At 35.1% G+C, this 12,513-nt stretch overlaps 3 protein-coding genes across 3 annotated transcripts; 1 reads left to right on the top strand and 2 right to left on the bottom strand.

Annotated features, from left to right (window-relative positions):
- The first annotated feature begins 801 nt into the window (after positions 1-801).
- LOC108225521 (probable galacturonosyltransferase 12) lies at positions 802-3,321 on the top strand. The gene is made up of 6 exons (XM_017400408.2): positions 802-1,118; positions 1,295-1,350; positions 1,463-1,621; positions 1,717-2,307; positions 2,393-2,695; positions 2,801-3,321. Exons 1-6 carry the CDS (start codon positions 908-910, stop codon positions 3,080-3,082), a joined length of 1,602 nt encoding a protein of 533 aa, XP_017255897.1. The 5' UTR covers positions 802-907; the 3' UTR covers positions 3,083-3,321.
- A 1,120-nt stretch (positions 3,322-4,441) lies between these two features.
- Positions 4,442-6,983, bottom strand: LOC108225258 (transcription factor ILR3). The gene is made up of 5 exons (XM_017400086.2): positions 6,717-6,983; positions 5,718-5,774; positions 5,265-5,342; positions 5,025-5,187; positions 4,442-4,853 (listed from the first exon to the last, which is right to left on the bottom strand). Exons 1-5 carry the CDS (start codon positions 6,842-6,844, stop codon positions 4,572-4,574), a joined length of 708 nt encoding a protein of 235 aa, XP_017255575.1. The 5' UTR covers positions 6,845-6,983; the 3' UTR covers positions 4,442-4,571.
- Positions 6,984-8,691: 1,708 nt separating this feature from the next.
- LOC108225061 (small ribosomal subunit protein eS24z) lies at positions 8,692-10,786 on the bottom strand. Its single transcript, XM_017399871.2, has 5 exons — positions 10,607-10,786; positions 10,229-10,270; positions 9,983-10,153; positions 8,964-9,050; positions 8,692-8,856 (listed from the first exon to the last, which is right to left on the bottom strand). Exons 1-5 carry the CDS (start codon positions 10,676-10,678, stop codon positions 8,815-8,817), a joined length of 414 nt encoding a protein of 137 aa, XP_017255360.1. The 5' UTR covers positions 10,679-10,786; the 3' UTR covers positions 8,692-8,814.
- Between the last annotated feature and the right edge of the window lie 1,727 nt (positions 10,787-12,513).

Raw genomic sequence — 12,513 nt, forward strand, 5'->3', positions numbered from 1 at the left:
TTCTATTCTATAATTTCTATTGACAACGTTTGGAAGGTTGATGGATACGAGACTGATAGATAAAATGCATGATCATAAGCATAAACCAAAGTCTATTACTTGTTCAAAATGAATCAACATATTATTAGTATATATTCGCACTGTGTTATGACCTGCCCTGTTTGAGCCCGCGTTAGGTCGTTTCAGTTGTGTTCAAAAGTTTCAGGTGTAGGCAAAGCCAAGCAAGCAGCAACTGCAATGAACAACGCCATCTCATCTACTTTTTATTTACATGCACCCTATTTTCAATTTCCTATTTTTCTTATCACCAAACCCAAATTCCCCCTCAAGTTATCAATATTGCAGAATACACGTTGTTCTGTTCAGACCTCAAGTCTTTTTCCTATTACCCACCATCATCATACATTCAACTATTTGTACAAGCTTCTTTTAGCTTCTCAAGTACATTTACATCCATGACGGGTATATACCGGTTATAGTGTCAGGAGTATATGATGTACGCAGACCTTATCTTCGTTCGTTTAAATGAATATAGAGACTATCTACACGAAGACCTCGTAAATAAATTACATGAAAAATGTATAGAATAAAAAAACAAAATAAAATACCGATCAAGACTATTGCGAGTCACTTATATGCCTTAGTACGTCCAGGGTCAATGTAAGAAAAACTCACAATTGTTTATTACACACATTGTATAACCTAAAATGCAAGCAATACAAGTTAGGTAACTGATAACAACCTCGAACCACAATATGATGTTGAGAAAGCCTTCTTTTAACACCATCTCTTCCAAATACATCAATGTCGCAGGAACAAAAACAGGTAAAAACAAGAAACAAGTGCTGAGTTCTGTTCCTGAGATCTTTCTGTTGATCTGCATTTTGCTGCGTAAGATCGATACGAAATGCAGCTTCACATCTCTCCAAGTCTGAGGCATGTAACAGTGCTGCCAGGGAAAGGAGTGAGGGAATTTATTAAAGTGAAGGTTGGCTCAAGAAGGATATCTTACCGCATGGTTTTTTACTCCCTGCTGTTCCTTACCTTTGTTCTTCGCTTCATCTTTGTTTTAACCGCGGTCAATACCATTGATGGACAGACTAAATGCTCTACCCTTGGTAATTTTCTTGTTTAATAGCGTTGCAGTGTCAGTACTCAGTATCATGCATGCATAGATCAAACACATGCCTCTGTTTTTACTCGAGACATTATCTCCTTATAACACGTCGATGGACTTGATAACTGCCCTGTTAGGAAACATTATGCTCATCTTCAATTTTCAATTTAATACTAGGTTGCTTGGGTAAACGATTAGGGCCTAGGATTTTGGGGCAGAGGCTTGAATCCAAGGTAGTTTGCGAAACCCTGTTTTCATATAATCTTTGACTTGTTTTTAATGTCTATGATGTTAATACTGAGACAATGAGGGGTGTCACGTCTCTTCATTTGCTTTCTTCAATAGGTTCCGGAAGTGATTTATCAAGTTCTGGAAGAAACGCCTAGCTTGAATGAAATCAAAGGAGATGTCGAGATACCACAGACTTTAGAAGAGTTTGTAGCTGAATTGAAGGAAGAAAGTGTATCAGATGCAAAGACCTTCGCGGTCAAGCTCAGAGCCATGGTAACATTAATCATACGCTGTTTCAAATTTCATTAAATATTTGCAGGGATGAATATGATAAAGTTTCTATTCTTGCTGATGTTCTGTTTTTTCAGGTTATATTACTTGAAGAGAGAACAAGAAAGGCGAAAATCCAGGAATATTTGTATCGCCATGTAGCGTCCAGCAGCATACCTAAACAGCTCCACTGCCTTGCTTTAAGGCTAGCAAATGAACATGCCATGAATGCCAATGCACGCCTTCAGCTCCCCTCGCCAGAACTTGTTCCTGCCTTGGTTGACAATTCGTATTACCACTTTGTCCTCGCCTCTGATAACATCCTTGCAGCTTCTGTTGTCGCGAACTCACTTGTTCTCAACTCATTGTACCCTGAAAAAGTTGTTCTCCACATCATTACAGATAGGAAAACTTACTCTCCGATGCAGGCATGGTTCTCTTTACACCCCTTGACACCAGCCATCATTGAGGTCAAGGGATTACACCATTTTGATTGGCTGACAAAGGGAAAAGTTCCTGTTTTGGAAGCTATGGAGAAGGACCAAAGAGTGAGATCACAGTTTAGAGGAGGGTCATCAGCCATTGTAGCCAATAAAACCGAAAAGCCTTATGTTATTGCATCAAAATTACAAGCCCTTAGTCCCAAGTACAATTCACTAATGAACCACATAAGAATATATCTTCCAGAGGTAAATCAAATAAGCCATCAGAGATCTGAACTTTACCTCTTATTGTCTCTGAATATAAACTGTCTCTGTCTGCATTTTCTTGCAGTTATTTCCCAGTCTTGACAAAGTCGTCTTCCTGGACGATGACATTGTGGTTCAAACTGATCTTACCGCTCTATGGGACATCGATATGAATGGCAAAGTCAATGGTGCAGTAGAAACATGCAGGGGAGGAGATAAGTTTGTTATGACGAAGCGCTTGAAGAGCTATTTAAATTTTTCTCATCCCCTGATATCACAAAACTTCGATCCTGACGAATGTGCATGGGCCTATGGCATGAACATCTTTGATCTAGAGGCTTGGAGGAAGACAGACATAAGCAAAACATACGACTACTGGCTTCAAGAGGTAACAACATCACTCGCGTCATAAATTCTACTCAAATACATTATTACATCTTCTGAAGATTCTTGCATAGGGCAACTAAAAATCTTCAATAATATTCCATTGCAGAACCTGAAATCAGACCTAAGTTTGTGGCAACTGGGAACATTACCGCCAGGTTTAATAGCTTTCCATGGCCATGTCAAAATCATCGACCCCTTCTGGCACATGCTGGGACTTGGCTATCAGGAAAACACCAGCATTGCTGATGCTAAAAGTGCTGGTGTCATCCATTTCAACGGTCGTGCTAAACCATGGCTAGATATAGCATTCCCACAACTGCAGAAACTTTGGACAAAGTATGTGGACGCATCTGATAAGTTTATCAAAAGTTGTCATATCAGGACTTAATATAAATGATTCAGAAATGGCTATGGTGGATAGCCTAAAGTACATTGACAGAAGAACAGGAAGAGAGTTCTTCAAGGTATCGAGCCCTAGATGTTTCACCAAGGCAGAGGCAGCGCCAGGCCTTAAACGTATTGGACTCTACTTGCTTAGAGTTGTTAAGCAAAATTTCTTCGTTGTTCATTTATTTTATTGACGTTCAAGAGAATTTCTCTAATCCTTCAAATAAATTTTGTCTCTGTGATCTGGTTCTGCCTAAAAACTTGTATCAAGAACTTTAAAACCATGAGAAAACAAGAAACAAAATACTAGGAGAATTTAAGGACACAAGAGAGATGATAAATCAACGAAACCAATCTGACCAACAAACACAATATAATATGTCCCACTCGAAAGTAAGGTATGAACCGATTATGATCCCAGTAAACACCGGTAAATGGCTGAACAAACAGAGTGTTGTATCCCTCTACATGATTGTGGCATCCTAACATCTAGCATAAAGATGAACGTAAGATTCACGAAAAGATATTCTATACAAGTGAATCAGGTGGAATCTAATATAAAATTAATAGACAAAATAGAAAGTTTGGTTCTTACACTGAGAAAGATCATAGTAGAATGAACACTAAATTACAGTCAGACAGCATAAAGTTCTGAGTCACTCAGGTTGGATTCCAACCTCCTCTTCCACCTTCAAATTTATCAATATTTTTCATGTTTTACTCTTGATTCCTTTCGAAAAGCTTACAAATTAGTTAAATAATTCTCCAGCTAAACAAGCAAGCTTATGAGCTTACAAACTAGTATCTGGAGTTAAACATGCAAGCTTATAAACTTTTTAAAATTAGTATTTGTTCAACTAGTATTTGTTCTAATAATAATTTTCAAGTTGGACGAGGCATAATAGTTTTCGAGAGGCTAGGGAAATGAGTTGCTTTACTATTCCCATTTTATGCTATTGAAGAATCTAATAACTTCCCAAATGACCCTTTTAGTTCTCGAATATTACATGGGGATTAGATTAAGCAGCTCCAGAGTCTAGACAATATGCTCACCTCTTATGATATTTACAGGTACCAACCAGCAGTAAATAGAGTTATCAAATAATGGCAACAATTTCAAATATATTACTCCCTCTGTCCCATTTTAACTGATGTTTGACTTTTTAACACGTATATTGAGATATAAAAAAATAATATCTACACTCAATAAAAAAATTCAAATCTTATACCAAATAAAAATTTAGATTCTAAACTTTTATTTGATATAAATTTTGTAAGGAATAATTAAGTTTTGAGGTGATTTTTGTAAAACTTTGAACTACGTGTAAAAAAGTCAAAAGCAGTTAAAATGAGACGGAGGGAGTAGTAATGTTTTCATTTCCAACTGTTGATTCAGTGATTAAACCAGTTACATCTGCATAAACTATCAAAGTATTCCGGCCACTGATTAAGACAAACTAACTTCAAACATGGTTAGCACAGATGCCGTCTCATGCGACTGGAGGACGAAGCACATGGTCCTGCGAGGTATCAACAGAGGCAGGTGGCATGAATTGCCACATGCCAACACCTGGGTAACTAATTATGGGTACATATTTAGTGCCAGCAACTGGGACTGGGGAAGCATATGGGACTTGAGGATAGGGAGCAGGGATAGCAGGCGAGGGAGGCAAGAAGCTTGGTTGTGCATTTATAGTCTTTAACTGGTTCTCCAGCCTATCTTTCTCTACCTTCAGCCTCTGTTTTTCCTCTCGGAGCTCATTCTTCTCAGTCTAGAAAAGTAAGATTTCGAATTGGTTAGTAAGTGTACAATACGGTAGATGTTGCAGTACCTCGAAATGTAATTGCAGTGAATGGTCACACTGCAGAATAGATGGGAATTCCAAACAAAGAGCATACAGGAATGTTTGGGCACCAATAAAGATAAAGCATTTGAATCATACCTTCAGCTCTTTGACCTTTTCTTGGAGTTCTGTATTTGTCTCCCTCAACTTTTGGGATTCAGAGCGTAACTGAGTTACCATTCGAGCAGCATCAATCAGTATAGCTGCCTTGTCTGTCTTGACAGGCCTCCCAGGTTCAAGAATCGCACCTAATTCCATAAACCTGATATAACATACCAAGCTTATTATGTTCAAGTTCAGGTGTATATGCGTTCATGGGAAAAAGGAAGAAAGACACACTTGTCATTAAGCTTATCCCGTCGCATCTTTTCCCTGCAAGCTTTGCTACTTGAGCCACTGCATGTTTCTGATCTTACCCTGTATTATAATGCCAATTCCCACAGATGCACGAATGATCAGTCAGGAAAGCCAAACCCAACTGCCATTCAATGCTTACTACCTCTAGAAAATACAATTATTGAAAATATTGATTTGTTGCATGATAAAAGATTGCCAATAAATATTAACATAGCTGAACCAGGATTTTCAGTGACCTATATGATCAAATTTTGAACGCTGGCTGGGGGAAAAGAAAATTCTATTATTTTCCAAAGATTTGTCAGGGTTTATAACATAATCCTGTTGATTAACAAAGGCCAGCCACGGTGGGAGCGCGAATCATTTATGACAGTAACATTATAATTTACAGCACTCGTGATATCACTATAAACAAATAAAAAGTGAAAGCTATACCGCTTTTTCGTGCCAGCTTCTTTAACAACGCCTGAGTCTGAATTCGAACCATCAACACTATAAACAAATAAGATAAAAGTGAGGAAGCAAGAACTGCGAAAACAATAAAATCATTAACTCAACACAAAACAATCTATGACTATTTAACATAAGCAGTCAAAATACATATCCAGCATATCCAGCCCTCATTAAAATCTGGGAGAATACATAGCCTAACAAAACACCAAAACTCTTCTTACCAAAGTGATCTTCGTTGAGTTTCAACCTCAACACCCCTCCACACTATTGATACAAACATAGTACATTTAAATTCCACTCTTTAAAAACAAAGCAAAATTATAGCAAATAAACCAAAGTAGTTTCCAGTGAGGCGTATATTTACAGTTTTACACTAACAGACATTTTTGATATGCAACATAGACCTAATGATTAAAATAATCAAAGAAAAAATATATATAATCCCAAAAGAATGAGCAACTACATAATAGACAGAGCAGAAATTAACGTCGCACATATTTTTTTGACTTATAAGTTACTTAGAGCATCTCCAACGGCGTTGGCTATAATCATTGGTTAAATTGGACCTGTAAAACATTATGTAAAATTTGCTGAACCTGTAAGACATTTTGCTTCAATGGTACTGGCTATATTGGTTGGCTATAATTTAAAAATAGCATGTTATTACTTATTAAATTGTTAAAATAGAATATATCAGTTCAATATGGTAATAAATGATGTACAATCTTCTTACAGATTTTCCTACAGATCTGTAGAGGTTCGACAAATTTAGCCATCCACAAGAGGTTGGCTAAATTTATAGACAACAGGTGAGCATGGTTGGAGTTGAGTTTTTGGAGCTGTTGGCTAAATTTTTTTATTTTAGGTATGCCAACTCACATTTTAGCCAAGGGTTTTAGACTAAACCGAAAGATTAGGAATTTACGAGAAATGGGGTTAATTGCAATTGATATATAGAGAGAAATAGGAATAGAAAGTAACCTGGTGTTTGATGAAGCAGCGATGATAGGCCAATTAAAGGCAGGAGCTTGAAGAGAGGAATTGGGATAGGGAAGAGAGATATCATCCAGAAACCCATTTAGCCAATTGTTGTTTTCCGGTGAGACCATCGTCGAGACGAGAGAGAGAGAGAGGAGTGTGTCAGAGACAGGAGACGTGGTTTGCACATTCACGCGACAGCTGGGTTTTTAAGCCTTGCCCTCTACTCTCTGCATCAGGAAATCTTAAATACTGATTTTATATTGATATTCATAAATGAATACTCCCTCTGTTTTTTAATATATGACAGTTTGACTTTTTGGCACACACTTTTAAGTGTTTTGATCGGGTAGTTAAAATTATTATTTTCGAAATTTTTTTTTTCTGAATAAAAATATATAATCGAAATTTTAATTCACCAAAAAAATCAATCAAAAATAATAATTTTTAATATCCGGTCAACCCACGTACGTGCCCAAGTCAAAAGTGTCATATAAAAAAAATAGAGGGAGTACATTTATTTGATTAGTACATACATTTTTGGATTGAATTTTAAAATAAAAACAATCTCCGGTTATATGTATTAAATTTGGATAAAGATATATTAGACTCTTAATGATATTCAATAAGAATTTTAATATTCTAATTAAAATTTAGGATTTATGATGGTATCAGTCAAGATTTTTAATTTTGTAATATTCAATTTCATCAAAATATGATGAAATTTAAAAGTATATGAAATTTTTGAATATGTGTAAAATTTTTAAAGATCTCTCCGTAACTTAAAAATGTAATCTATGAAATGTTGAAGCTGTACTTAAATTCTAAATTCCAACTACTCTATTTCAATTTTACTATATTTTAGCTCAATCTTGTTAGATTCTGCATAAATTAAATTAATTAAAATTTATTAATTAACAAATTGTTACTAATTCAGCCGAATGTGAATTAAATATATTTGGTTTTAATAAATAACAATTCTGTTTGGAATTTATTAAATTATCGAGATTCAACTTTAATTTATATTTTAAAGATGAGAACTTCTTAAAATTTGAACTTTATAAAATAATAGAATTGGATTTGATTTTGACTTGTGGAGCTATTTCTTCTATTTTTATCCTATATTAGTAGTTTCAGTAGTTTTCCCCACGGTAATAATAAAGATGTTTTTGAGTTATCATACACTAGCTACTTGAAAAAGTAAATTACTTTATAAAAATTGAAAATGGGTTGAAATTTACTCTTGTGATTACCGAGTAGAATCTATTTTGCTAAAACTATTATCAATATAAATGAATAATTACATCTAAATATCTAAATACTCTTCTATGTCTTTAACGTTGTGATTTTGTATGTTTTAAATTTTACACAAGAGTTCAAAGACAGAAAGCTTTGAAAAATAAGAAACGAATAAAATAAATTTCTGGGCTAGTGGAAAACGGGGAACATGTTCTGAATTGCACTAGCAATTACTTATTGCCAATTAGCATCATCTTTCTACAGTATTAATTAAAAAGGATCAAAGTGTGGACGTCGCCATCCTTAAATATTTTAAACTAAACATAATTTCAATTTTGCGCTCGCTGTTTAGCATCTAGTGACTTGTTGCGTGTTGGAAACATAGGCACTTGCTTTTCCTTTTTCCTCTTATAGTTGAAACCAATAAAAATACAAGTGATTATCGAAGGAATCATGTTATATACAAGTGATTTGTGGCGCAACTGCACTCAGGGTTACAGATACACAAAAGTGCAAGTTTATGGCCAAAGGCAACTGCATAGCTTTGCATATGATGGAATACAGGGTACTAGAACATTTTCACATCATATTTCCACACTGAAGCGAATATAATCCTATTTTATGACTATTCAAAGCCAATGAAATCTTGCTAACAAATTGAGATTTAAATTCGAACGATAGTTAGCTCCTTTTGTGAAACTATTACTAACAATATTTGTAACACCAGTGCAATCTTAGCTGACAAGCAAAAACAAAATGATAATCTCCCAATAATGTCACAAGTACTTCACCTCAAATATCATATTGGACAAAAAGAAATAGCTTCTAGTACAATAAAGATTGTAAAGGAAAATTGTATTGCTCATTTCTTCTTCCCACCCTTGGCAGCATCTCCAGCCTTGGTCTGCAACAAAAATAGTGTAAACAAATGTTAGCTTTAAGCCTGAACATTTTGGGGAAATAGATGAGAAAAAAGTGATGGGAAGGGACCATAGGTGCCACACAACCTACCTTCTTCACACCACGGATTTTCTTTGCACGATTCTTCCTCTCCTTAAGTTGCTTCCTTGACTTCTCAACCTTGGTATCAAGTCCATTCTGCCAACAAAAGCTCACATCAACTTTGTGTTTTGCAAAAAACTTCATTAACAATTGATAATGATCAACAAGTAAATAAAGATGATAAGTATTATGTGGAAAAGAGGCACGCAACACACTACAGAGGAATGCTGCTCGGACTAACCATAACAAGTTTGCTGCTTCATGTCCATCTAGCAACGAATTTATTTTAATTTCATTGTGCATAGATGGAGCCATAAATCTTACATTACAAGTACCAAGTAAATAGGGTAACAGTTTCATGTCAGTTAAAACAAGCATTGTATGAGTGGAAACAAATAAATACACCACTTCAATGATCCACTGCAAATGAAGTTCCAGATAAAAACTGAGGCTACATACATAATTTCATCTGCAACAATCAAGGGCCAAAAAATTCAACTAAAAAATCTACTAGCTTCCATCTAATAGAATTATTGCAAGCATCATATCTTTCAGATGTTTGAATGTCTAATCACAGCAGATTTCCGACCATTACCTTATTGATTATTTAACCCCTAAGTTTTGTAATTAATAATATATCTAAACCTCATTATAAGCTCAATTACTCAAAAAAAATGTAGAAGCAAAACCCTTATTATACCCTAATCCACACGTTACAAAAGGCTTTATGACAAAGAAAATTTCGCAGTGGTTCACATGATAGACAAAATAAAGAACAAAAAGTGCCATAAAGCTTAGATTGTAATTAGCAATTAACCAAGCAGGGCAAAAATTCTATGTTGTTGCCACTACATCAGGTGAACAGGAGGAATGTGCAGACTGAATATATATGTGATTATCTACTTTACTAACAAAAGATCAGTTCTATCACAAAGAATAAGATCAAAGATAACAAAAATTATACTTTTTAAGGAGGCTAACCAGATATAGGAGATGATATTTTTTTCGTGAAAAAAAAAAAGGCTTACCCTGATAAGTCTATATTTAGGTTCATATTTCTTGGCACTCTCAACAGAATCGTAAATCAACCCGAACCCCGTTGACTTTCCACCACCAAAGTGAGTTCGGAACTTAAAAACAGAGATAGCTTGTGTGTCCTTGACTGAATACAACTCGGCCAATTTCTGCTTCAGCTCGGCCTTCATAAACATAATCAAATAATCAAACAAAAAATCCATAACAAAAACAAAAGCCTAAATCATTTAAAAAATTACCTTTGAGACATTAGCTTTCCCTGGATGAAGGACATCAATGATCTACAACACCAGACAATGCAAAAACAATTACAAATAAGTAGAATTGGCTAAACTATATTGGCTAAACTATATTCACATTACATTCAGTCCATTTGGATTTTAAAAGCATTATATATGTTTATGCAATAACACAATTTAATTTACAGCACTGATAAATTAAAAAAAAAAAAAAACAATTGAGCTACACTGAACCATTTTATTTTATTGCTAATTATAATTACCAATTTAATTGTACTGACTGAACTAACTGCATAAAACAGAACATATACATGTGGATGCGAGGGAGCGAGAGAGAGAGGGGAGGGAGAGAGACAGAGAGGGGGGAGAGAGACGTACGAACTGCTTCCTGGAGAGAAGCCTGTTGGTCATGAACTTCCTGGTTCGGATCGTCACATTTTTGTCGGCCATGTTTGTGTATATTCTGGAGAGAGGAGAAAGCAAGCGCAGCGGCAGAAAGACAATGGAACGCAGATGCAGGAGGGGAGAGCAGCTAAACCCTAGATTTGTGTGTATAGTCTCGTGTATGTGTCGAGGTATATATGACTTTGGGCTCTTACTGGGCTTAGTATTTTACAAGGCCCGCATACGATATTATGTCTTACATATTCGAGTAAATAAATATAAATTATTGATTTTTTGCCCGCTACGCATGGAGAAGGAGATGATTTTTTTCCCCAAAATTAATTGTGACCAAATTCTCGAAAATACTGTTTGTTTTATTTTTTTATTTTACTAATAAAACCCTTTTTTTTTATAGAAGATGTACATTTTATTTGAGATGGGAATCAACTCCTTGGGCAGTTAAAAAGAAGAGAACTTAATTCCCTTATTGTTTCTAATAAATGCTATTGTAGTTAAGTGCTATTCGCCCCATCGTAAAATTGCAAAACTAAAAGGGTGAGTTCTTGTACAGCTTTAATAAAAAGTAACTTTGGTAGTTTTCTTCACCGCCAATGGCTCGGTTCTCTGCTTCCGAAATGAAATTCATCAAAGTGCTTAGTCGTGTCGACAGTGTTTTAGACTCGCTGGTAAGTCCTCCACAATTTCGAAGTTGCATGTGTATACAATGTCAGGATCGGATATAATAATTTTAACCTTGTTTCACAGGAAATTCCTCCTATGTTCTGTAGGAAATACGGGCATAAGTTATATGAAGGTTTGAAGTTATGTTGGTGATACCTATGAGGCGAGTATCAAGTACGGTCGTCATTCGGAGGTGTTGCTAGTCGCCATTCGGAGGTGTTGCTGGGGATGAAGAAAGTCTATGACGCACTCAAGCTTAAAGGCGGAGAGTCCTGATTTTCGAGTTCTCTTCTTTCAAGCGTATGAGCTTATCGATAATTGACACAAACGAAATGGAACTCTTTTACCCAAATTTATCAATCCCAAGGGTTCTGTCTTGTGTCCGTTAGGTATGAAATTTGTTGGGCTTCCATTTCTCTTGACATGATTATTATGATAGATTGTGCAGATTGTATGAATAATTTTTTAATTTACAGACCGAGCTTGTAAATGGGGTTTGAAGTTTGTTAAATTCATGACCTGCATGAAGAAAGTGGTAGACTCAGTTGTTAGATGTACAACAACTAATTTTCTCAAAAAATAATAATAAAAAAATCCTCTAAAATAGATTTATAGAGCAACATTAATATCGAGAAGAGCTCATTTTGAATTTTTATTAAACAATTTCTTAAGTTCTTCCACCATTAGTGGTAGCATTTTCAAGACGACCACATATGATGAAGAGCATCTCATCAACTGGATCTCCTTCTTGAACTATGCAAGTGTATTCTATATACAGACATGGTTTCAGCCGCTCACAAATTACATCAAATAACTTCTCATCTATTTTTTTTCAAAAAGAGGAGCCATCTTAACCAAATTTTTACAAAGATATCATTTTATGTCTCTTTTGAGATCCTTTGGAAGACCGCGAACTATATTCTCCTCATCAACTCCTTGCCGCACTTGTGAAAGGATATCTTCGATATTGATTTATTTTGGTATTTATTAAATAAACGTAAAATTTAAATCACTTAGATCCTCCCAATAGGACATTTAATTTAAATGATTATTTCTAAGTGAAAGGTTAATTTTAGCAAGTGATTTGAAAAATGATTTCCAAAGTCAAAAATATTTTCAAAAGTTTTTTTTGCAATAACCATGCTGAGGAATATCGCTACTCTACGATTTTCTCTTTCTTACTATTGCAAAATCAAATTGACATGAAGATGGGAAAAAGG

Source organism: Daucus carota, chromosome 6 (genome assembly GCF_001625215.2).
Source record: "Daucus carota subsp. sativus chromosome 6, DH1 v3.0, whole genome shotgun sequence".
NCBI lineage: Eukaryota > Viridiplantae > Streptophyta > Magnoliopsida > Apiales > Apiaceae > Daucus > Daucus carota.